Source organism: Hemicordylus capensis, chromosome 2 (genome assembly GCF_027244095.1).
Source record: "Hemicordylus capensis ecotype Gifberg chromosome 2, rHemCap1.1.pri, whole genome shotgun sequence".
Classification (NCBI taxonomy): domain Eukaryota; kingdom Metazoa; phylum Chordata; class Lepidosauria; order Squamata; family Cordylidae; genus Hemicordylus; species Hemicordylus capensis.
Genome location: NC_069658.1, coordinates 186,311,753 through 186,337,882, shown reverse-complemented (window position 1 = coordinate 186,337,882; position 26,130 = coordinate 186,311,753). Strand labels below are relative to the sequence as shown.

The following is a 26,130-nucleotide window of genomic DNA, read 5'->3' as shown; positions in this document are numbered from 1 at the left end:
GGCAATTTTAAAAAAACACCTGAAAACCCATCTTTTCACCCAAGCTTTCTCAGCTTCCTAATTTTTTTAGGTTTTAATCTCTGGTTTATTTTTAAATAAATTATGTCCACATTTTGGTTTTTGTTATTTTAATTACTGTTAGGCATGTGTTTTACTAAATAAAATGAAACATAAGATACTTGTTTTCAAAACTTGAAAGTTTAATGAAGCTGATTTCATCATTCATCCAATACCACATTCTGTGCTTTTTCTGTGTAGATGTAGCAAACAGAATCCTGAATGTCAGGGCTATCTAAGATTTCTGAACCACTTGAGAACTCGACCTAAGAATGAGGAACACCACTTTTTTTTACTAAAAGAATAGACTTTATTAAGCATTGTAAGTCTCTCTCCATCATCAATAGATGAACAACGCACCAAGATTCCACCAGCAAAAACATTCCCAAAAGACACCCAAGCTTTCTGTTTGCAAACCTACTGCGAGTTTCCCCTGATTCAGAGCAACCTGTCCAAAACTTACACTGATTAAAAAACCCAACAACCTATGGAGCTTGTGGGGTGCAGGGGTAGGGGAGTTGGGGATCCGATATCAAGGTTGGGGTGAGGGGTAGTAAAGATAACATTTATCCATCCACTAAGAACAGGTGTTAATAGCATAAGAAGTAAACTTTTTAAATTAAAAATAAAGGAAGGAGGAAATAATGAATGTATCATCAACTTCCCTCATAAATAAAAGCATGAACTTGCAATTGACAGGGGATCACTAACAAGAAAAAAAGTCAGATTTACTCTGTTCGGCAACAAGATTGGTTTCTTGGTTTTTTCTTTAAAGCTAAAAATCTTAGGCTAAACATTTTAAGGATGGTGGTGGGGATATATATATATATATATTTATTTATATATGATAAAAATGCAACTTCAAGGTTACTCAAGGAGGGTGTGTGAGGGGAAAGATTGGCTTAAAATAACAACTCAGATTGGAGTTTTTACTTTTAAAATCTTACTAGGCATTTAGTTACTATCAACAAAGCATCTACCAAAATACAAGAGCAATGGTTATAGTCAGAAAGAGTGTACATCCCATCTGCAAGGGTATTATTATAGACAGGTAAGGTGCATGTGGGATAGGGAGTTGGTCTTTCAAAATTGTAGAGAGAGAAAAAATCTAATCTGAAAAAAATAACTAGAAAATGAGCAATGTCTGACTTTAAGCAATGAACAGTAAATAGCAATTAAAGATGGAAGGGTTTCTAACAGGTATGTTTTCATTAGGTTTTTAAAAAACATTTAAAATTGACTTTTAAAAAATCAGCACAAATAAAACCAAGATTGCTGGGTGATGGGGTGGGGAGATGGGAAGAATGAAAATTAAAAATAGAACATGCATATTTAGCAAAAATACATGTCAGGTAAGTTAGCTACTATAATGGTTCAACATTGGTAGTAAGATTCTGCTAACTATGTTAAAAAAAAAAAAAAAAGAACATTGTAGTTTACTTAGGATTCTGCAGCCTGAGCCTTACCATGTTTACTTGGCAGTAAGCACCACTAATTTCAGTGGGGCTTACATCCATATATGCATGGTTAGGATCTGCAGCCTAGGTTACCTTTTCAAGTTGAATAATGGAAAGGGGGAAATGGTGGTTCTTTGCCCCAATTGGCTACTTGGTGGCACTGTGTCCTCTTCACAGGATCTAGTGTATACATATATAGTCTGTGGACAGGGACACCTCCATCCCCCTCCACAAGAATTCAAGTCCCTGTCATATTGTTTGTCTTTGACTTACCCCACCCCCCTCCAGGGATCTAAGGGGTTCACTATTTGCTTTTGAATCCAAGAAAAAGGTGGAATCTTAAACCACACAAGAAAAGAGATTAAAACCTTCCGCCGGAAAGATTCCACAGTCTTTTCACATGTTTTATATATATATATATATTGCAAGAATATTTGGACTTTGTGTTTCTGAAAACATTTGATTGACTGGCTAAATTAACACACAGCCATAGCTAGTGAACAGCTAGGCACAGTCCCACTCCACATTTACTGCCTCAGGATGGGATGAAGAGACTTCTAAGAGAAATGCAGCTAATATTGGTTGGTTGGTTTTAAAGCCCCCCACCCCAGTCTGAAAAACGATGAAGGAAGCATGCAAAAAATCCATGCCCAGGATTGTATGCATTCAATCCTAATGAAGCTTGCCAGACCAAGAAACATGCTTAAGTGTGTCTGGAATTGGAGCCTAGTACAGGAAGTCAAGAGGATGAGGTTTGCGCCTACTTGAACTCATGTCAAAAAGTTCCTTTGTCTTCAAGGAAGCAGATCTGGACTGAGAAACATTTTGTCTTGAAAGGAGGAGGCCTTTCTTGTTGGCATTTGAGGTCCAGTGCATGGTGGGGGGAAAAGGTTCAGAGACTACCTTCAATGAATTCCTAGCATCGAGAATATAGCAATTATTCTCAACAAACTGTATCCCCTTAGTTGGGTGTGAATCAGACCTTTCTCCATTAGGATCTATGGCTCAGAATGTGGGGTGCAGAGCCAGTGATTTTAAAAGAACTCTGCCAGATCTTATCACCTGAGGAGTGAGCCCCAGGGAAAATTTAGTGTTGCACGTATGTACGTAATAAAAAGCAAGAATACTCCACTTCAGGACTCCATTCTCAGAAAGACGCAAGGACTTAGTTAAATAGAACCTTTGGGGCCTTCAGACCCCACCCTCACTAAGTGAAGCTGATGCTGGCACAGTGCTGCCATCATTTCATGATAACTGAAATCCATCCATGCCCCTTCACATTGTGCAAATAGCTGCATTTTTACGGGGGGGGGGGCCTTGTTTTCATCTTTCCCCCCATAAAGCAGGCTGCTTGTGCTGCACCACAAATTGCTTTACAGTGCCTGAATTCCACAGGCAGATTGCAATGCTGAGGGGACAGCTTTCTGGAAAGTTTGCGAAAGAGGCCTCCCTTCATGCTTCTCTGGATCACAAACACTATGTACTGCTGTCATATCTCCTTCAACGATTGTGGGAGAAACAGCTAAAATCACTTTCACCAACACATCTGAAGTGCAACCAATTTCTAGAATCTGAAATGTTGAAAGAAAGCTTGTGTCGGAGTACAGACCTGGGACCGTTTTTCTGAGTTGTCTAAAATGTGAACTTTTACAGCCAAAATCCTGCATTTGGTAGCTGTGGATTTTGGAATTTGCATTTAAATGCAGTTTGGTATTTCAGAGTTTCAATTTGAAAAAGTAACCTTTTGTCATTCAAAATGAGTTGTAACTCGTGGCTATCATGCCAGCAATTTATTACATGGTATATCTACACATGCTTCCAATTTCTGGTCTCAGAAGCTAATATCTCAGCTATTAGCATCAGATAGCATTAATGGAACCATTTGGCTTGGGAGTTAGCATAGTTTCCCCCAAGATGCTGCTAAAAAGCTGTTTTAACATTAGAAAAGGCCATATTTCAATAGAGGAACATGTTTCTCTTCTCTAAGTCATCCTAGTTTAAGCACAGTACTCCAGTCCAACAGACATACAGTGGCTGCAGTTCTGATCAATGGGTCCCAAGACTCAACCCAGAGGGAAGCAGGCTTCACCTTCTAAAGAAGCAAGACTCTAAACTGTAATGCAATCTAGGTGACAGCCAACAGGACTTTTGAGGACGTTAATCCAATTATTTCTCGTTATGGACAAAATGTCAGCTTGACTCTTGCACAATGGAGAGATGTGCAGAGACGTCCTTTTACATACAGTTGAGTCAGTGGAAGCATTAACATTATTGTATTTCTTAAGTCTTTTCAAGAAGGCGGAGCCTTTTACTATTGAGATGAACTAAGACAAAATACACCCCAAGCCCAAAGAAACGTTTTGAGGGAGGGCATCTTGTCTGGAACCAAGCAAGAGAAAGTAAGCTAGCAATTTTCATCTACCTCTTTGGCTTTAATGCAAGACTGAATTAAGGATAAAAAAAGTTAAAGTGTGCCGTCAAGTCAATTTCGACTCCTAAGAATAGCTCAGGTTAAATTATTCCCCTCCCTTCAATCCTGGAAGCTCCTTACATTCCCAAAAGGTATTTTAAAGATGCATGGTACCTGCTGCCTTTTTGGCTGCATAATGAGCAATTCTGAACAAAATTTCCTCTATGTTTAAAAACTGATACTACAAATTGAGAGAAAAGCTATCTAGGATGTTTGTCAAAGAGCTTTGGGATGAAAAATACTTCAAATAATTTCCCCCTACCCCCACCCCAAGCTGGGAAGGTAAAAGATTAGGGTTGTGTGTACTCCCGAGACAAAACAGATTAAGAAATTCTTCAAACACTGAATTCTGCTGCCTGTATAAGTTATGCAAATCTGCAGTCTTATTTTGCATCACTGATTTTTCAGTGTTAACTATTTTGCCTAATTAAGCCTGGCTCTAAAAGTTATTGAAGGGGAGAGGAGTTAAAGGTTGTACCCCAACCACTGTAAATCTTATTTAGCCACCCTCTGGCAGCTAAGACTTTACCAGGCATTGCCCACACACTTTCAAAAAAGCCAAGGTTTTCAAGAAGCTGAATTCTGCTCCAAATATCGCATTCTGCATTTTTTGCACACCTGCAGAATCACAGCAGACTGACAAGGGCTTCACAATAGTATTTTCTTGATAAGAGTCTAGGAGGGATTAATTTGCACCTGAGAATGGCACTGAGAACAGCTAGTACCTTTTACTTCCACAGACAATAAAGCCCAATTAATCCCTCTACCTTTTACAATCAATAGTTTGCCTGGTTATATTGCTGAAAAGAAAAGAAATCTGATCCAACTGCAAAGGAATCCACTTTTCAAACATAGGAAATATGGTACAAGACGACAAATAAAATAGAATACATACACAGCTCCAACTGCCCCCTGGGCTGCTTGATATTATTATTGATATACCTGTCTGCTGAGAGACCTGTGTGATTATCTGACCAAGCAGGTAGGCGTCTTTCTAGTTCTGGGGTTAGACCTCAGAACTGGCAATGGTTAAGTTGCTTGGAAATCTATGCTGTTGGTCAGGAGAGGAAATATTCTTTCTTCCCCAGTAAATACTGTCAAGTTAAAGTGGCTGAAACATCCCAACAAAAATGGGCGTTCAATCCCTACTCCCCGGTACACCTTTTCAAGATTCCAACACACTCCCCAAACCCCACTTGGGAATTCCACTCCAAGGGGGATGAGGGAGGATGTTAAATGATTTTCTGCTTCTGTAACAGGAAGCATCATGTCAGAACATCATACTTACCCCTCCCACCCCTAACCCTGGGAAAACAATGGGTACTCCTCTGCATCAAGTCAGACCTAGACCAGAGCACATTCAATGATGAAGGGCACAACAATGAAAACTTAACATTGTTCACTCTTCCCCACTACCTCCAGTTAAACAACTGGTTTAATCCATTTGAAGCTGAAGCTAGGATGTTCCTTGAAATGCCTACATGAAACATCCTTGATGTGAGATTTTAAATTCTGCCTTGTTCTACCATCACAGCAGGTGAGAGCACCTCGAAAGAAACACAGGTCTGGATTCCACCGCATCCCACAGCCTTGGTGTCTCAAGATCTGGACTGGATTTCTTACCTTGCCTCCACAGTAACTTAGTAGTTTTTATGAAGGAATCAATAGTTCAGACAAAGTGCATGCTTTGCTCCTTCAGGGTTTCAGGTTTCAGTACTCCAAGGTACTTTCCCTGTTAAGGACTGCCACGAGCTGGGAAAGATCTTTCCCTGAAATCCAAGGTTGTAAGTGCTTTTATTTGTGTAAGCTGGCTCCTCTTACAACCACTTCAGACTGGAACTGGAATCTACAATGCTCAAATCAAACACTGGTTGGTCTTTCTATACTAGAATTCTGAATCCAGGAGTCTGCCTAGAGTCCAGTGCTTGAAGAGTCACATTGAGGCCTGGTCTATACATACAGCAGAATGAGGTGGAAGAAACTGATTCACCATGTTAGATGGCAGGTAGGACCCACACCCCACCTCTTCTACACAAAACTAGTACATTAGAAAGAAGGGTGCTAGGTCAGCAGCTTTCTCCCTGCTGTGGTTATTTTCAACTTATGATAATTTTTGGTTTTTTAAAAAAGGGAAACATTTATAAAAACAATCTGAAGTGGCACTGTCCATTATACCACCTCAGAACTCTTCCACCTCATTCTGCTGCATATGAGTGAATTTTGAACTGACAAATTTGCATTCATACATATAATCTGGATACTTGAGCTTACTTGGCAGTTAGGTATATTTGGGGCTTCCTTGCAGGAATCTGAAATTGTATGTTCAGACTTGCTGAGGAGCTGCAAGAGGAATGGAAAAGGAATGACTAGAACGAAGGAGAGGAGGGGGGAAACAGTTATGCGAAGAAGGATGAACGAAATCCCACCATCTCCCATTTCAAACAATTAAGAGACCCCGCCACTCTGTTTTTTAATTGTTCCACAAAACCCATGGAAGATAGACCATATGATTATCAGTTGCTGTGAACAAAGAAGGAATCGCTGTTTCCACTGGGATATGGTTGTGAGCGTCCCAGAGATATCTGGTTAATCAGCACTGAAGACACTGTGCCAAACCAGCTGGCCTTCAGTTTGCCCTAGAAAGGCAACATGTCATGCTGTACTTCAACCATAAGGGCTAGAAACTTAAAATTGAGCTACCCAGGAATTTGCAAGTGACTCCAGCTATTAAGACTTGTAAAGCACCATTTCTTGGTTTTACCAGCTTTGGAGTTACTTGGCAATATGGCACCAACAACGCAGTTCTTTTTGGACAGAGAGGATTATGTTGATAATTCACAATTTACTCTTACTGGCCAGCTATAAATGTGATACCTTGTTTGTCTTTCTAGATTTCTCTCTCCCTCCTCTTTCAGAACATTTTACAAGCTTGCTATTTCCCATCGATCCTCATCCAAATAAAATAAAGTTTCGCTTTTTAATCAACTTTGGACTATGAACAAGTAGGAATTTCTGGGGCTTCCTAAGATCAAGTTTTGTTTTCAGCTCCTTTGAGTAAATATATATATATATTTTAAAAGATACAAAAGGTCCTGTTGGAAAGAGATTAATAACAGCCATGCATATTTTTATACTGCCCAATATGTACATCTCTGGGCAGTTTATACACTAAATTTACATTAGTGCTCACATTCCATATTATGGGCAGTGTCTCAAACTTCTTATCCCTCCTCAGCATACTCTGATTTCTAAGATCCTCCCCATCACATCCATATGAATCATGGGGCAGCATCCAGACTAGTTAGTTGTGACCAAGTATCCCTGAAATCAATGGGACTAGTTAGTCATTACTAACTTCAGTCCCATTAATTTAACTGGGATTTAATAATGAATAATTTAGACTGGATGTTACCCAGGGCAAGTAGATATTACAAAGATTTTAAACAGGAATGGTATCTATTTTCCTCAGCACACTTGGCCTAAGCCTTGAAGGCAAGTAGCTCCTTCCTCCAGCTGTTCTCATTCAAGGTCTTCAAGAGAAGACTTCCAGCCACTACTAATTTTCTAGCAGCAGTAGATTGCTCCTAGAGGCCCAGCACTTAAAAGTATGTTTCAGCTCTTGAGAGAATCCTAACCCCCAGTTTGAACACTTGCATTAAAGCACATTTTAACTGTCCTTTTATATTCTCAAAGTAATTAAAGAGTGGTTTCTCTTCCTCAGTCATTTTAATACATATTTACATTTGTTGTAGTGACTCTAATTTGCATCAGTGACTGAGTACTGAACTCACAGGGAGTGGGTACTTGTTTGAGTTCAAACAAAAAGGGTATGTTCTTGTATATAGAGCTTCGGAGAAGGGTCTTGCTAGTTGTGATGAAAGTCCCACCTATTCTAGCATCTGGTTTCTCCCAGCAGTCAACCAGAAGTCTTTGAGAAGCCCACAAGCAGTTCACGAAGGTCACATCCTTCCCCCACAGGATACCAATTGCTGGAGAGGCAAGCAGAGGCAAACTGATTCTGAACATGGAGGTTTCACTTAGCTGTCATGGCTAAAAGGAATTGATAGACCCATCCTTCATGAATTTGGCTACTCCCCTTTTAAAGATATCCAAAATTAGTAGCCATCACCACTAACTGTGGCAGCAAATTAAAAACGTTAATTTTACATGATGTGAAGAAGTACTTTCTTTGGTCTGACCAGATCAAGGTAGTCACCTTTCCAGGCAACAGTTTGCGCTGTTGCTCTTGTGGTGGAAGCCAGAGGAGTGGGGAATCATCCTGCTAGAGAAGTGACAGTAGCAGAAGGCAGAAATTAAGGTTAAAGTGCATTCTAAATTGGAGTGATTATTCCAACATTTTCAAAAAACTAGCAGTCTGAGGCAGTTGCACTGGAAGTTGTAAGGAATCAGATTAATGTGTGCATTGCAGGTCTGTATGCATTTTCACAGTTGACAAATTGCTTTAAAGTTCTGTTTTCACAGGATTTTAATCCGGCTCACCCCTCTAGACCTTGATTCTCCATCTGGAAACCACCCATTTTACCCACTCTGTACAAACAATGCTGTGCATACTCGGCATTTATTTTTTTAAACCCAGTTTCAGTACTCAGAATATATTGTGCATTTTTATATATCGTACTGGCTTATTTTGCATAGTTTACGCAGCTTCCAAAATTTAAGGTTGCCAGTTTATTTATTTTAAACCAAGGAGTGCAAGGTGGTGGAGGACAAGCATGGAAGCAAAGGGTAGAAACTGAGAAATTGAGATCTGGCTTTCTAAAAGGGCAGGGGGACCAAGAACAGCAGCCACAAGAGAGGAGAGATAGTTGTGCAGAGCACTGAAGTACCCCCCTGCACCTCCACCTGCCATCTCATAACTTGTGTTCCCTGTATCAGGGATTCCCAGAGGCTGCTGACTACAACTCCCACCCACCCCCAGCCAAAGGCCACTGCAGCTGGGGATGATGGGAATTGTATCGGGGATTCCCAGATGCTGTTGACTACAGGGAATACTGCTCACAACATGCCTCAGTCAGTTCCTTCCAAATGTTAGTGGCCCCTTTAAAACATTTTTCTGTAATCATGAGTGCTAGAAATGGGCAATGGGGATTTTTGTTTAACAGAAAGTTACAACACCTAGAATGCTAAATTCTGCCCCAGATTGTATGCCGGTTCTGCAGAGTACACACAGCAGCCACTTGCATGGTTTCAGGATCCCTTGGGTCACCCACTTCAAGGGCAACAGCTAGAATCCCAATCACCACCCCCAAGTTCTGGGTAGGATCGATCCCTTGGTTTCCCCAACAGGATGACAATCCACCCACACCCCTTTTACAGACCCCAACCACATTCATTTGTTCACAGCCCTGGAATTGTAACAGTAAGTGCTTGTCTGTTTTAAGGATAAAAAGTTTTCTGTCTGATATCAGGAGGCCTGCTTTGTCCACCCCAGCAGCCCTCTAACAAGGCCGGTCATTGGCAACTGGTATAGCAGGCCTTTAACTCACAAAACGCATAGCGTTTCGGAACGCAAGTTGTCTCCCGGGAACATTTTCACCCCTTCCGGGTTTGCTGCGTTCTTGTTTATATATAGCTCTATTCATGTTATATATAAATATAATCTCTCTCTCTTTCTCTCTCTTTATATATAATAAAAAGCACAAGCTGACCATTATACACACCTTGTGTATAATTTGCAATAGCTTTGCTGCTCTCTCTCTCTCTCTCTTTTAAAAATGCATCTTTTCCCACCCCACCCATCCCCTTTACTCCATGCCATCACCACCATCCCCCAAAGCAATGCTAATTTTTGGCCTGATGGTGGGGAAGTTGGCAATAAATTAACAAGGCAGGCAGGAAAAATCTGCCCCATTTTAAAATAAAACCTTGCCGGCTTTTTTTCCTTTAAAAAATATCCCCTTCCCCAAATCCAGAATTCATAATTCTTGCTCCCTAAAAAGACTCCCCCCCTATAAAATTAAAAAAAATCAAATTAAATTAAAAAAGAAAAAGAAAAATGCCACTCTTTTGGATCCGATTGGCACAATGGCAAATTCAGGGAGCAAGAGGTGAAAAAGCTGACGTCACCCAGACTGGGACAAGAATCTTAAGCTATTCCACCTTGCCCAATACCATGATAACATTTCCTGTTTGCAAGAGATTAGTCATCATCATACAAACCCTCAAATGTTGCAGAGTGCGATATTAAGGAAGCACTCCCTCCCACCCACCCCCATTAATGAATTCCCCCCAGTATCTGATAAATATCTGCATTCTAGGGATTTGCTGAACTGTTGCATCTTCTCCCTAGGTGGCAGTGTGACGCCCTCATCCCTCCCCACCCCCACCCCCTTTTCATTGCCAACCAATCGGACCTGTGGCAGCTTCTATTCACTCCTCTTTCTGCAGAGCTGGGAAGGGAAGCTTGTTCTCCGGGCACCGTTCAGGGTCCCCACTCAGTGTCCCGAAGAATGAGCTATTGTTATTGCATGAGTCAGCATCTCTGGCTAAGGCACACGGTGATGTGGTTGAAGGGCACGCTCCAATCCCTGGGTCCTCGCCCACAGTGGTGGTGGCAGCGGGGGCGGCGGCAGTGATGGGGGTGCACCCATTCCCATTCACCTGGGATTGAGGACGGCTGCTGCTGCTGCTGCTGCTGCACTCTGGCATCTTTGCAGCTCCATCAGTAGAGCCCTGTCAAGTACAATACAATAGCTCAAGACAGACTCTGGAATGCACTCCCTGTCGAAATAAGAGTCTCCCCATCTCTGACAACTTTTAAAAAGTCCTTAAAGACTTATTTTTTCACACAAGCTTTTAAAACTTGTTTGTGGTTTTAAATTATTTTAAGGTTTTCATTTGTGTCTTAATTTGTTTTATGTTGTTGCAAATCACCCTAGGACGGAAGTTTGGGGCAGTCTACAAACTTGAGAAAGAAAGAAAAATGGTAAGCGAAGCACTTGGGTCCCAAGACATTAACTATAAAAGGGGGGCCATCACAGAGATGCAGATTCTTCTGGGGTACGGAGCTGCTTCAATAAGCATGCTTTACGTAGCATTAACACAGAGCCCATTCAGACTGCCAAACTATACTGTGGGGTGAGCTCTCCAGAGAAAATGGGTCATCTGCATCATCTTGTTGAGTGTATGGAGATTTTTAGCACATGCAAAAATCAGGTGCAGAAGGCAGTGAGATGTGAGGTAAGATTATTGTGGAAGGGCCTAGGCTGCCTCTCGTATTCTGCTCCCTACACCTCCTGTACTCTTTGTACCTCAGAGGGACTTGCATCCTGGCCTCAAATAGTTAATGTTTTTCATAACTTCTCCAAATTTCTGGAATTTTTCAGAATTGTGTTCTCTCCCCCTGCCCCCATTCTGAGCAATGGATCAGAATAGACTCCTGATCTGTTGCTCTTTATTCTAATACTGTTATTGTTCTCTTCATTGACTTTCTGCATGTGTGACATAGTGCATTTGTGTGTATTATCTCAGAAATCCCTTTAACCACTTTACAAGATAGGCCAATATTATTATCCCCATAAGGCAATCAGCAGGGCTCAAGCTCAGGTACAGCAGTTTGCCTAAAGCCCACCTGGAAAATTCACTGCAAAGATGATATTTCAACTGGGGGTTTCCCAGCTCATATTTTTAGCCACCAAAATGCCACCAATGTGGTGCTCCAGGAAATCACCTAAGGGATTTTCTGCCAGCTGGCTTAGCTTGTCCCTGCAGTTGAGTATAGGGCTAGCACACTCACCAGTCACATACAGGTGAAACTCGGAAAATTAGAATATCGTGCAAAAGTCCATTAATTTCAGTAATGCAAATTAAAAGGTGAAACTGATACATGAGACAGATGCATTACATGCAAAGCGAGATAAGTCAAGCCTTAATTTGTTATAATTGTGATGATCATGGCGTACAGCTCATGAAAACCCCAAATCCACAATCTCAGAAAATTAGAATATTACATGGAACCAATAAGACAAGGATTGAAGAATAGAACAATATCGGACCTCTGAAAAGTATAAGCATGCATATGTATTCAGTACTTGGTTTGGGCCCCTTTTGCAGCAATTACTGCCTCATTGCGGCGTGGCATGGATGCTCTCAGCCTGTGGCACTGATGAAGTATTATGGAAGACCAGGATGCTTCATTAGCGGCCTTCAGCAATTCTGCATTGTTTGGTCTCATGTCTCTCATCCTTCTCTTGGCAATGCCCCATAGATTCTCTATGGGGTCAGGTCAGGCGAGTTTGCTGGCCAATCAAGCACAGTACACTGTATACTTTTCAGAGGTCCGATATTGTTCTATTCTTCAATCCTTGTCTTCTTGGTTCCATGTAATATTCTAATTTTCTGAGATTGTGGATTTGGGGTTCTCATGAGCTGTACGCCATGATCATCACAATTATAACAAATTAAGGCTTGACTTATCTCGCTTTGCATGTAATGCATCTGTCTCATATATCAGTTTCACCTTTTAATTTGCATTACTGAAATTAATGGACTTTTGCACGATATTCTAATTTTCTGAGTTTCACCTGTATGGGTCAACAGCAAAAAAATTGCCAAATATTCCCTGGAGTCAAGAATACCATTGTGTAGGCGGCAGCTTACTTTTTAGACTTTAATTAAATCTGATGATATTTGTTAGCAAAGCCAGAGCAAGGCCTTCTTGTCCCCAACTGTAAAGGGCAAAACTAACAGCAGAGCAAAAGCTCCTTCTACTGGCTACCTCCTAAAACTGAAGGCATCTCCAAACAGGAACAGTTGTCAGTTCACTTAGGCAGTTCACTGCCTAAGATTGTCCAAGAGTCCACCTTGCTTGGTGCAGGAACAACGGTGTCCCTCCTCCATGTGATCTAGCTTTCTCCCTCAATGGGGGAGTGTATCCTGGATACTGGGTAGATCCTCCCACTTACTCAAAAACAGGGCCAACAGAAAACTTTATTTGCATCATATCCTGCGAGGGGCTACTCCCTTGGCTTCCAGTCTTCACCCTGCTCACTCACAGCAGAAGCTTGATGCTTGGTTTTTGCTCGCTTTTGCTTTTGTTTTCCCGGCCATCCCCAGTGTTGATTAGCTGTGCATCAGAGGAGACGGGCATGGTTGACTTTCTGTCTGCTGCACAGAGCAGCAGATCATTCCAACACAGGGCCACAAGAGCATGGCTGCCCACATGGGCAGCTGCAAGAGGGAGGTTTCTCCCTCCGAGGACTCATAGGCTGCCTCTGCTTACGAAGAGAGGCCATAGCCACTGCCACCACAACTCCCTCCGAGTCTGCAGGGACCCGATCCCTCCATAAGGCTCAGGAAAAAAGCTCACCTCAGCAGAAGAGGCCGCATTCCCCATCCAGCCAGAGCTTTTCCGTGGTGGCACTGCTGAGCAAACAAGGATTGCGTGGCCCTCCTACCAAAGGGGCCGCCCCCAACATGCAATCCAAGGACCCAAACAAAACTGCAGGAGATGCATCATGGGAGTGAAAGTGCAGTGAGTCTGCTTTCTGGACCCAGTGAGGGTGAACTTGATTGGGGAGAAGGAGAAGGGGAGGAGGAAGTGGAAGAACATATCCCTAACCATATCCAGGTCCTCCTCAGAAGACTAGTGGCACAGGAGATCAGCAAGGTGTGAACCCCAGCCCTTCCCGCCAATTCATCTGGGCGAGAAACACTGCCGGTGCCTGCCAATCCCCTGATAGATAGGGGGAGCTCTTCTGAAAAATGTGACAGGAAGGCCCGTGGTTCTCATTCCGTTGCTCCTCCCCAAGATGGGAGCTCAAGCCTCACACAAGGCAATCAGCTCCCTCCAGTGTTGTCTCCCCATGAGTCTCCTAATCCCAGGTCCCCACTTCCCCTTAATCCACATCTGGATTCTGATCCAGACCAGGAGTCTGAGGACTCAGTTTCAGACAGGGAGGAAGGGGAACTCTCTGAAGATGAGGCGGATACGTCTCAATCTTCCTCTCAGCGCCTTTTCTCCTTTTGTGACTTTCCTCTTCTCCTACACAAGGCATGTAACATTTTAGATTTGGAGAACTACTCTAGTTCCAACCAATACTAGTTCCACAGAACCTGGAGGTACTCTCAATGGCTCACGCTCAGGAAGTAGTGGTTCCTTGCCCTCAACTTTTCGCCAATGCAATCCAGGCTGAGTAAGACAAACTGGCAGAAGCAGGAGGCCCTCCTCCACTGTTCAAGAAGTATGTGGCCTCTAGGGCTATTATGAACTAAAGGTGCCACCTATTGACTGCTCTGGTCTCTGGGGCCATTTTACCTAGAGATGGAGAGAACCATTTTTAAAACCTGGAAGATAAAAAATGTGATGCGGCTCTCTGCAGGTCCCACGAGGCCACAGCTATCCCCATGCGCGCCTCCATAGCAAGTTCTATTTTTGCCAGGTCTTCTTTCTTATGGATTAAGGAGCTTCTGCCCCTGGTTCCACACAACTCCCTCAAACTCAAGAAGGGTTTAAACAAACTGGGGAAGGCAGCAGCCTTTATGGCAAACTCCTCCCTTAATGCCACACAGCTCTCAGCCAGGGCTCTGACATCTGATGTCTCCGTGCACCGAATCCTCTGGTAAAAAAACTAGAGAACTGAACAAAAGTCACACCTCAATCTAGCCAATTCAGCCTTTAAAGCTCTTTGGTGGAGTTCTTGAACCAGTCCTTGTGGAAACAAAGGACAAGAAAAAGGCGATGCCTTCGGCCTTTTCAAAGGAGGACCAAAGGACAGGCCTTTCCCTCCACCCTTCAAGTGCACACACCCTCCCCCAACTTTCCTTTTGGGACAACAACAGTAACAAGAGCTCCCAAAACACTATCCCTAACAAACAAGGGTTCAGGCACAACAAATCTCAAGGACTCTCAGTTCCTATTGGGGGCAGGGGCGCTGCAGGAATTTGCTCACGAGTGGTGCCAGACCTCCGCGGATGCTTGGGTCATCCAGACCATTGCACAGGGGTACTTTCTGGATCTCAGGTCCCCTCCCCCAAAGCAGGTTCATTCCTTGGACCCAAGTCCTCACTGAAAGCAAAAGACAAATTGATGTCCATGGCCATACAGCATCTCTTACAGATACAGGCAGTCAAACCAGTCCCATCACAGGGACAGGGAGTGTACTCCATCCTGTTCATCGTTCCCAAAAAGAATGCAGAACAGAAGGCCATTCTGGACTTCAATTATGTGAACCACTTTCCGAAGAGAAACAGCTTCCGGATGGAGACTCTCCAGTCCATTCTAATGCCTATTCAGGAGGGGAACCTTCTCAGATCAATAGATCTCAAGGAGGCCTATTTAGATGTCCTGATTCATCTGCAGGAGAGAAAGTACTTGTGCTTCGTGTATGACAGGGTTCACTTTCAATACCAGGCACTTCCCTTTGGTCTCTTGACTGCCCTGTGAGTGTTCACCAAGCTTCTGGTGGCACTAGTAGCACACTTAAGGACCAGGGGGATTCACCTCCATCCGTATCTAGACAAGATCTTGATCAGGTCATCCTTTATATCAAAGAGCCTCAGGACACCCTTCTCGGGACACCCTTCTCGGCCTCCGGAATCATGGCTTCATAGTCAATACACAGAAGAGCTCATTGGTGCCCCAGACCAGCATCTTACACCTTGGGGCCACAATAAACACTCTACCAGGGATGGCATTGCTACCCTCCCCTCCAAGGCAGAAAATAGTCCAGGCTTGCTGGGCTTTCCAGCACTGCCTGAGGGCAAGCTTCCTGAAGTTGAGACAGTTGCAAGGCTCCATAATATCCACCTTCAGATTAGTTCCCTGGGCTCGATTTTACTCCCACCAATTGCAATGGGCACTCCTTCCATGGCAGGACAAGGGAATGGAGAGATCCAGTTGCAAACTGCACCGTGGTGATTGCCTCACTTGCGTGGTGGATGTCCCCTGCCATAGCTCAAGACGTCCCCTGCCACAACTCAAGTAGGCTCCCTACCCTGTCAGGCTGGCTGGCATCTGTGGTTACTTGGACCTGAGATGTCAGAAGGAAATAGACAACTCAAAGGCTCTATTTCCTTCCAACATCTTAGATCCAAGCAACCACAGATGCCAGCCTCATGGGATGGGGATCCTACTGTCTACATCTCATTGCCAAGGGGAAATGGTCAGAGAAAGAAAAGCGATAAAGCATCAATTGGCTGGAGTTGCGGACAATCCACCTGGTACTCCAGGAGTTCATTCTCATAGTAAAGCACAGTCACATCCTAATCAAGACAGACAATACAACAGCCAAAGCACATGTCAACTGCAAGGACGGCACAAGGTCTAAGGCGCTCATGTACAAGGCAGCTCTTCTGATGTGGGCAGAGACAAACGTCATCTCCCGTTCAACAGACCACATAAATTGAGAATTAAACACCATAGCAGACTGGCTGAGCAGGACTCAGGTCAGCCAGGCCGAGTGGTTGCTCAGCCCTCCGGCATGCAATCTCTTAGCCATATGGCTTGGGCAGCCAGTCATGGATCTCACGGATTTGATGGCGCTATCATGGGAGGCTCCGCTGGCCCTAGGTTTGGATTCCCATTAGCTCAGCCAGGGGCCGGTTTTCCATCTGGAACCAGAACGGATGAGACTCTCTGGCTGGAGGTTGAACGGGATTTTCTGAAGATGTGTGGTTGTGCCTCAGACGTTCTGGCTATCCGACCACCTGGAAGGCCTTTACTAACTGTAGGGCTTGGGCAATCTCTCCCATGGAGGCATCTATTTCCAATGTGTTATGTTTTCTGCAAAAGGGCTTGAGTAAGGGTCTTCGCCCAAATACTTTAAAATGCCAGGTGGCCACCATTTCCTCAGTACTGACCTGCCATGGCACCCTCCAGCCTTGCTTCTCACCTTGTCAAAAGTTTCCTGAGGGAAGCTTCTAATCTCACAGTGCATAGCTTCTCCACATGGGACCTCAATCTGGTTCTACAGGCCCTTGCCAAGGGCCACTTTGAACCCATTCATTCAATTTCCCTTATATTACTAACTTACAAGGTTGCCTTCTTAATTTCTATCACATTGGCACGAAAGGTGTCAGAGCTGGGGGCACTGTCTATGCACAAGGAGCTGTGCCTGGTCTATCCTGACTATATTCTTCTTAGACTGGATCCTACTTTCACTCCCAAGGTGAGTTTCCCATTTCACAGAGTGCAAGAGCACACGCTTCTTTCGTTTTGTCCCAGACCCTCTTCTCCTATGGAGAAGACTTGGCACTCTCTGGATGTACATAGGGCAATTCGGGTCTATTTGATATGCACTAAATACTTCAGGTGTTCTGAATCCTTTGTCATTTTGTTTAGAGACTGTTCCTTAGGTCAAAAGATTTCCAACTTCACCTTAATATGCTGAATGTGTCAATGTATCATTCTTGCCTGCTATAACCAGGGTCTTTCTCCTCCTAAGGGGATTATGGCTCATTCCACTAGACGTGCTGCAACCTCCGCCGCTCTTTCTATATTAGTGCCCCTGGTGGATATTTGTAGGGCTATGTGGTCCTTGCTGTCTGCATTCATTAGGCATTACAAAATACAATTGACTTCGGTGGACACCTCCTTCAAATGCTCATGTCTCTACCTAAAAATCAGCCTTGTGTCTCACCCTATAGGGATGGGGGTGGGCAGGTCCCGGTATCCAGGATATATTCCCCCACTGAGGGAGAATGATAGTTGACATTTACTGAAAGGTCATTCTCCTCAGTGGTTGGGAGTGTATCCACCCTGGCGCGGGGCGTGGGGGGAGAGACTGTTCTCCTCTAGGTGTTGTGCTAGTTCCAAGTCACATTCCTTGAGCGTTTTTCCTTATCTCGGATTGTTGGTCTTGTTCACTGTTGTACTGTTCTCTGTTCTTTTATCCATTCATTCTCTTTTTATGTACTGGAGCTTGTCCTGCTGTGAGCATCAGACTGGAAGCTATCCACTTGATAGCTCCTCCCAGGATATGATGCAAGTAAAGTTTTCTATTGGCCTTGTCTGAGCAGGTGGGAGGATCTACCCAGTATTCAGGATTTATTCCCCATCACTGAGGAAAATGACCTTTCAGGTAAGAGTCAACAGCGTATCAGTCTACTCTGTAAAGCACCTGTGAGGGATTAGATTCAGGTCTAGAAATGTTTAAAAAGTTAATGTAATGGTTAACTGTTAATGTGGAATCACAAAACTAACTTTAAATAAGTTTCTAAAAAATCCCTCATCAAAGTTTTAGAAAGCAGACATGTACTTTGGTTTTTGTCATTAGTAAAATTGACTGGTCAAATGCCCAATCCTATTGTTACCATCCACAGTGTAAAATCAGACCCAAATAGAAACTAATTGCCAGGGATCCATATCTAAACAAACAGATGCCCTTATCTGCAACCTTCTGTTCTCTATATCCAAAGGCTTTACCACTGATATGGCCTGAAATATCACTCCAATTTTATTAACAGAAAACTCAGCCCTGGATTGGGAAAATGTAACTTATGAGCAGGCCAAGAAGAGAACTCCAGAAGTGAACTCTAAACTCCCTTCCCAGAAATGATAGATCTCCAGGAGCCCCATTTTGCAGTGCAATATTCTATTCATTGGACATTTCAATGGTTCCTTTGAGTCTGTTCCATAGAAGCCAAAACAGAGAGCACTCAGAGCCTGGGTCACTGCCAGACAACAAGTAAGGAGAAAACACAGGGCTGCAGAAATAAGAAGGGGGCCACCCAGTGTAGGAAGACAGACTTGGACAATACACAGGCAACTACAGGAGAAAAGAAAGGACAGGCACACATACTTGCTTGTTCACTTTCTTGTTTCCTTTGGGGATTTTCCCAGAGCCATCACGGCCACGACTGCAAAAAGAAAGAACAAAAGTGCAAGTTTACTAGTGTAAGGGGAGAGAGTCATCATAACAAGAGTAATTATTATTACAACAGCTAAGACGAACAGTGTTCTTGCAAGGCCTGAGAGCCAGTGGCAGCTTCAATTGATCCTAGCACTGAATTGTTTATTAGGCCTGTGTGAATCTTCAATCTGTGGAATATTCTGCACAGCACAGCACAGCCCCAGCACTACTCAAAGGCTACTGCTGCCATGGTGTAGTGCTGAGCTTTGGCCAGCCCTGGTGCGGGCCTTTAAGAGAAATGGAGCCCTCTCGAGTCCCAGCACCATTTAGGAAGGGAAGTATGCTGCAATGGAAAGTGAGGTCCTTCCCAGCACTTTCTCTATAGAGCTCTAGAAAGAAACCCTGGGAAGGACCACATTTCCCAGTGCTCCGTGCACACTTTCCAAAATGGCACTGGGGCTAAAGGTGGCTCCATTTCTCTTAGGGACAGACCAACCTAGGCAAAGCGCAACACCGTGCAAAGGTATCCCACACTATGGCTCTTGCATTTAAAGTTTCTTACCAAAGTGGCCCCTGCTTGAAAAATAGTGAAGATCAACTAACATATTGATCTAGACTTTGTAAATAGCTTCTGTCACCGGGGGACAGGTCAGAATCATGTCCACATGAGTAGCAGAGAAGCTTTACAAACTGGTACAAGTAAACAGGGACAAGCAGGCTAGTAAAAATACTGAACATTTGGAACTTCTGTGGATGTATTGGCCAGTGTGGAGAAGTGAGGCCTAGACCTCTAGGGCGTCTGTAAATATCCCCTGTATTGTAAAGTGTTTTAATATCCCCAAATCTCTTCTTTTTGTAAATATAAATAGATATATAAAATAAATAGATATATAATTTTCTAAGACATACCCATGGCTAATCTCATGCGTGGCAGCTCTCGCAAGATTTCATGAGTGGGGGGGGAGAGGAAGGCGAGTGGCCAGCGAGAGGAAGAGGTGGTGCCGGCCGCCGAGTAAGCGACGGCTAGAGAAAGCGCCAGCCGCCAAGAGGAAGTGGTGGCTGGGGTTGAAGCGGGGGAGTGGGGGGACAACAAACTGGGGCTGAGAGTGGGGAAGGAGACAGGGAGAACTAGGGGCGCAGATGGTCTGCGCCAGGTCAGCTTGTATTATATTATATTCCTAAAACCTCTGCATTATTGTAAATAGGATTTCTGTGCTTGCAAATCCCTATGCATGAAGAAGGTGCAGGATCAAAAGTTGATTCTGGGTTTTCCTGTAGCTTGACAGTTGATTTTTGAAAGGAAAAGAGATTTTAAGCAAGTTATTCTAGTAAGAACTAATCAGCCTACTTTCCTTTCACTGTCTCTACAACTGGACTAAATTTGGTTCCTCAAATGTTCATGTGTCCGCCATCTTGGATCGGGGTGGATGACATCACAAAACACACCATTAGGGCATTCCTATGTGTCCATACAGCTGTAGCAAGTTTGGCTCAAATCAAATAAGCGGTTTACAAGTTACCTCAAAAGTTTATGTGTTTGCAATCTTGAATCGGTGTGGATGACAACATCAAACTATGCCATTGAGGTGTTCCTGTGTGTCACTCACTGCAACTGTACCCAATTTATTTCAAATGGGTTAGGCAGTTCACAAATTAGCCCACCCACGCCTCAGATGTTCGCGCAGCCACCATTTTGAATTGGAGTGGATGACATAATCACATACCATGCCATTAGGGCATCCCTATGTGTCCCTACAGCTGTAGCAGATTTGGTTCAGATTGGTTAGGCAGTTCACAAGTTAGCCCACTTGCGCCTCAAAAATTCAGGTGCCCGCCATCTTTTATTGGGATGGATGACATCATCACAAACTATGCCGTTGACGTGTTCCTACAACTGTACCCGATTTGGTTCATATTGGTCTCGGCGTTGTGAAGTTGATGGGTGGGGGCGGGGAGGGGGACACACGGATGCACACACACAGAGCCGGGATATCTCATAAGTCTACTGGAAAGTAGGCTAAAAAGAGAGGGAATTTTTGTTGTTCCGATTGGCTTGGTTGAGAAACTGTTGGGGCATATATAGGGAGAGTCAGAGAGTGAGGAGAGTCTGCTGGAGAGAGGCAGAGCTGAAGGCAGTGTTCCCTCCAATGAGTGCGCATGCTCACACATTTCTTGATGTGTGCTCAGTTAATTTTAGATCCCACTCTGAATGCATGTGTGCACACACTGTCTTGATACTGCCGCCCAGAACAAAACTCATTCTGCACACAGATGAAAAAAAAAATAGAGAGAACACTGGCTAGAGGTTACAGAAGAAAGTCAGAGTCTAGAGGAGTCAAGTGTGAGCAGTCAGCAAGAAGAGAAGCAGCCTAGCTGAAATCACTGGAAAAAAAGGAAGAGCCAGGCTGAATTGAGCCCCAGACCTGTGCTGTAACCAGATCAAGAGACTGCCCAGCAAGACAAAAGCTGAAGGAAGCAAGTACAGAGGACAGAGGAGTAGGCACTAGTATAGAGCCAGGTAGTGATTGCATTTGTCCAGCTTTTTATTTTCCCCTGAGCTGCTCTGTAAGTAAGTGTTTTGAGTTTTGTTGCTGTAAAAGAAATGTTTTAATTGAACCAATCTCCCCCCACCCCACCAGTAAAGTTTCTGGTTATATAAAAATGGGAGGCTTGTCTCCACCCCACACCTATAAAGCCTTCCCACAGTACTAGAGTTTTGGTAATTTTTGAAGGGCTGTTGCAGTGGACTCAGCCATACAAAAAAGCCTACTTGGTGGCAGTGGGGAAAAATTAGGAGGGACAGAGAGCTGTTCCTCCACAGCCAGACTGCACAGATCATCAATACATCAAGACAAATGTTGGTTATTCTTAAGATTATGCTGAAATATTCAAAGAAGTTCACTTCTAAAACCCTGAATCCAATTCCCCTCCTGAAACAGCCAGGGAACAAGCACACTGGAAACAATGTGATGCACTTCTATGACTTTAAGCAGTTTTATCAGTAGCTCAGCCAACTAAAGCCTTGGCCTGTTAATCAGGGGAGGGCAATTTTAATCAGTGAGATTGAAATTATTATGGTGCTGGTATCTTACTATAACAAGGAATGAATAACATCCAATATGGCCCTTTCTTCCAACTATGATTTGTAACTTTTTAAAATATTAAATGATTAAGCTATCCCAGACTCTCTTTCCCCTCTCAAAAGCTAAAGGTTTATTAATCAATCTGTTAAAAAGGAGCATAGGTCATTTACCATGAAGGCTTCTTCTTGCTGCTGGATTTGAGGACATCTCACGCGGGTTATCCTTCCCATGCTCCAGAGGGCAGAACAAATCAATTAAGGAAAGCCTTTAAGAGGCTGGGAAGGATAGCCTCTCCAAGTTCAATTTAGCCAAGTCAAGGTCAGCAAAGAAGGTACACGGACAGATAAGACACAATAGGAATACATGACACCAGGAGCCATGGACACCTGGATGGGTGGGTCGAGATGTCCTCAAATTCAGCAACAAGAATAATCCTTCATGGTAAGTAACCAATGCTGCTGTCCCATGTAAAGACATCTCATGTGGAACATGCCAGAATTGAAAAAGACCCAGGTGGGGGCACCATCGGCTACTGGGGCAGAAGGACATGTTGTAGGACATGTCTGCTGAAAGTGGCTTGAAAGGACCTATGGACGTCCAGTTTGTAGTGTCTAGTAACGTGAACTGAGATGACCATGTGGCCACTCTGCAGATCTCCTCCAAAAGGTGCGTTCGCAGAGAATGCAGTGGAAGTAGCTTTCATGGAATGAAGTCAACCTGAAAGGTGTAGGCAGGTGCTGGCTTTCATATGGCAAGGTAATACAGGATTTAACCCACAGTGAAATGGTGTTGTTGGTCCTGATCAGCACATGGTAGCATAGGAGAAGTGAGTGGAATGCCTGGAGTGCTAGATGGATGGCTCTCAATTCTAGCCAATTTATGTTGTGGCGGAGCTCCTGTGGTGACCATTTTCCTTGCATAGAGTGTTGCAGGCAGTGTGCTCCCCAACCTGACAGACTGGTGTAACTATTATCCTGGGAGGATCCAGCAACGGCTTGCCTTATGAAAGGTGAAGTGGGTGGACCCGCCATTGCAGAGACTCTGGGACTGTTGTTGATAGTTGAACTTTTGTTTGCACTGTGCAATCACCTTCTGGTGTGACAAGAAGAGCCACTGCAGTGGTCAGAGATGAAAACACCCATGGTAGTGCTTCCAACGACACCACCATGTTGTGCCAACATGAGGAGTGGAACCTTGTGCTTTGTTGAGATCTGTTGTATTTGGTCCTGTAACTTTATGATGTGGTCCTATGACAGGAACAGGGAATCCTGAATAGTGTCTATCAGCAACCCTAGGTGCTGAGTTGTCTAGGTGCTGAGTGTCTATCAGCACCCCTAGGTATCTGAGTTGAGGATTGCAAGTGACTCTTCATCTTGACAAGGAAACCATGTTCTGTGAGTGTGTGAAAAGTGACTTGTAGGTCTGATTTTGCTGTTGCTTTGGATAGGGACTGGATCAAGAGGTCGTCCAAGAATGCAAATATTCTTATCTTTTGAAGCCGGGGGTGCATCATCAAGGGTGCCAGGACTTTGGTGAATATCCTCAGGGCCACGGAGAGCCTGAATGGTAAGGTGTTGTATTGATAGTGTTGTCTGGCATATTTGAATTGGAGTAGGTGCCAGCTGGTTGGGTGGTTAAGTATGTGCAAGTATGCTTCTGCTAAGTCCACCAAGGCCAAGTGGTCCAAATATAGTGCTTCCACAATGAAGAGGAATCTATGCTCTATGCTCAATTTCTGCCATTTCACCCATTTGTTGAGGAATTTTAGGTTGAAGACGGCCCTTAGGGCACAGTAAACAAAATAGAGTAAATGCTCTTGCCCTGCTGGTCAACTGGTACTGGCTCTAGGTGGTATATGGCAAGGAGAAGGTCTTTGTGTTTCTTGTGGGACTGGAAATGAGGCATGGGGAGGAAGAAGTCGTTAGGGTGGGCAGTCAACTCTATTTTGCATCTGTGGATAACAGTGTTCCCTCTAAGCTGTGCGTGTGTGCATGCACTCACACTTTTTTAAATGTCCAATCAGTTAATTTTGGATCCTGCTTAGGTTGAATCAGGAAGGCCCCACTCTGAATGCATGTGCGCACACACTGCTTTGATACTGCCACCCAGAACGAAACTCATTCCACACACAGATGAAAAAAATTAGAACACACTGGTGGAGAATGATGTCCAGATCCCACTTGTTTGAGATGGAGGCCTCCGAGGCATGGAATAAGCAGGACCATCAACCTCCCACGCCCTGAGGTGACGAGTCAGAGACTTGTCTGGGTTTGGGCTGTTGAACAAACTGCTGCCTGGGTTGGTTGCTGGTTCTGGTAAAGGTGCATTTTCTGTTCTAGTTAAGGCATTGCTGTCTTGTATCTCTTTCGCTGTGCTAAAAATTGGAATAAAAGGGATGAAAGGGTTGATACAATTTCCGTTGTGGGCACCTGTCCTCCCTGTGTGGAGCTGATGGGAATGTCTTTTTGTTGTCCTTGGTTTCTACAAGGACTTCTTGTAGCACCTCATTTCCAAAGAGCTTCTGGATGCTACATCAAGGTGCCAGTGCTTCAACTATAACGCACATTTTGCCACCATGGATGCAGTGGATTGTGAAGCAAATCTTACCGCGTCCAGTGTGGCATATGCTATGAAGGCTTGGGCCTTCTGGATTTTAAGTAGGGTCTGTCTCTGGCTGAGTGCGTCTGTTGGTGGTGTTTGCAGAAGCTGATCTGCCCAGAGGAGTGATGCACATGCGATAATGGATGCTGCTGTGGAGGCATGGAGAGAAAGACAGAATCATGCCTTTTCAGCTGGGATTCCAGGTTTTTCTCTGTAGGGTCCTTCAGTGTGGAGTCCTCATCATGAGGTAAAATATTGCCTGAGGTCAAAGCCGCTATGGGAGCATTGACCGGAGGAATCTGAAACATGGCTGAGGCTGTGAGGAATAAATCTGTAAAATGTATTCACCAGTGGGGCAGTCTTTTTAGAAGCAGATGGGGACTGCCATTCGTGTTTCACTGTCTCAGAAAAGGCCTCAGGGGAAAATAATAGCTCATGCGCTGCACTAGTAGGAAACACTAGGGCCTCCCTTGAGGGAACTGGTTGTTCTTGTGATTGCACTTGCTGTAGCCCCAGTGTAAGTATGGCCTTATGAAACAGATGGGACAAGTCATCAGATAGGAATAGTCTGCATGATTGTGAAGGAGGTTCAGTTGCTTGGTCATCAGACCATTCCCCTTTTCCCCTTGAATCTGCTTCCAGATCAGGGTTGTCTGGAACATTCTGGCGCTGGCGGATTCCCAGTATTACTGCCGGGCAGTTGGCCTGGAATCTCAGAAGGGGAGGGCAGTGCCGGTGGAACTGAAGGAGCTGGGAGCTGCAATGGAAGATCGCTCCTGTACGCTCCTTGTTTCCTGCCTGTTTCCTGGCCCTCGTAGTGTTGGTGAAAGCGCTCCATCCAGCTTTTGGGAGGTGTCGTATGAAGCACTTTTGGTCCTTGCGAGAGCCTCTGGCGTCAGTCCGAGGGACACAGGGACACTCTCAGAGCCAGGGCTAGCCTTCCTCAGCGTTGGTGTCTGGGGCTTCTTGCGCTTACCTCGCCTGTCATCTCCCAGGAGGTGACCTAAGGGCCCTTCCCTGGCGTCAGTACTCCACCATACATTCCTCAGCTCCAGTGAGGACCCAGAGGTCTGCAGTGGGCCAGAACTAGTAGTATGCACCAGCACCTACTGGTGCTGAGGCCCACCAGCCAGCTGCACACCAGCCGGTCTTCTTCCCCTTCGGCATAAATACGTGCTGCACATTGCTCCCCCAAATGCTCTATTGGAGGTAGGGAGGAGAAGAGGGGAGAAAGGCTTTAAAAAAAAATTTAAAGGTCAGCAAAGGAGGAATACACTGGAGAGGGAGTGGAGAGCAAGAAGGGAAGTTCAAGAAGGTATGAGCAAGGACAGGCTGGTAAGAGGGGGAAAAACTAACAAACAATTAGAGGGGGAAACTTAGCTATAGGCAAAGGAAACCTCCTCTTGAGCTGATGCAAGACAAACTGAACTGGGAGAGGCTATCCTTCCCAGCCTCTTAAAGGCTTTCCTTAATTGATTTGTCCTCGCTGGAGCATATGGGAAGGATAACCCACGTGAGATGTCCTCATCCAGCAGCAGAGGAAGCAAATGACATACTTAATTTTTAAATTTGTAATAACCTTGCTGAAATCATTTTTAAAAGGGAACTTAAGCACTTGCCTTCAGTTGTACCCACCTTACTGGTCATGCCAT

General features: G+C 44.3%; 1 protein-coding gene across 2 annotated transcripts in view; it reads right to left on the bottom strand.

Moving 5' to 3' along the window:
- Positions 1-179: 179 nt before the first annotated feature.
- Positions 180-26,130, bottom strand: part of FAM120C (family with sequence similarity 120C) — a 61,798-nt gene continuing 35,847 nt past the window's right edge. The window contains exons 15-17 of one of the 2 annotated variants that reach the window (XM_053295661.1): positions 18,744-18,801; positions 10,606-10,677; positions 180-8,266 (exon numbers count right to left, since the gene is read on the bottom strand). In XM_053295661.1, coding sequence (XP_053151636.1) covers positions 8,084-8,266; positions 10,606-10,677; positions 18,744-18,801 — 313 coding nt within the window. In that variant the 3' untranslated portion in view covers positions 180-8,083. Of the gene's footprint in view, positions 8,267-10,341; positions 10,678-18,743; positions 18,802-26,130 lie in introns of those variants that run through there. The other variant, XM_053295660.1, reaches the window with a different exon arrangement.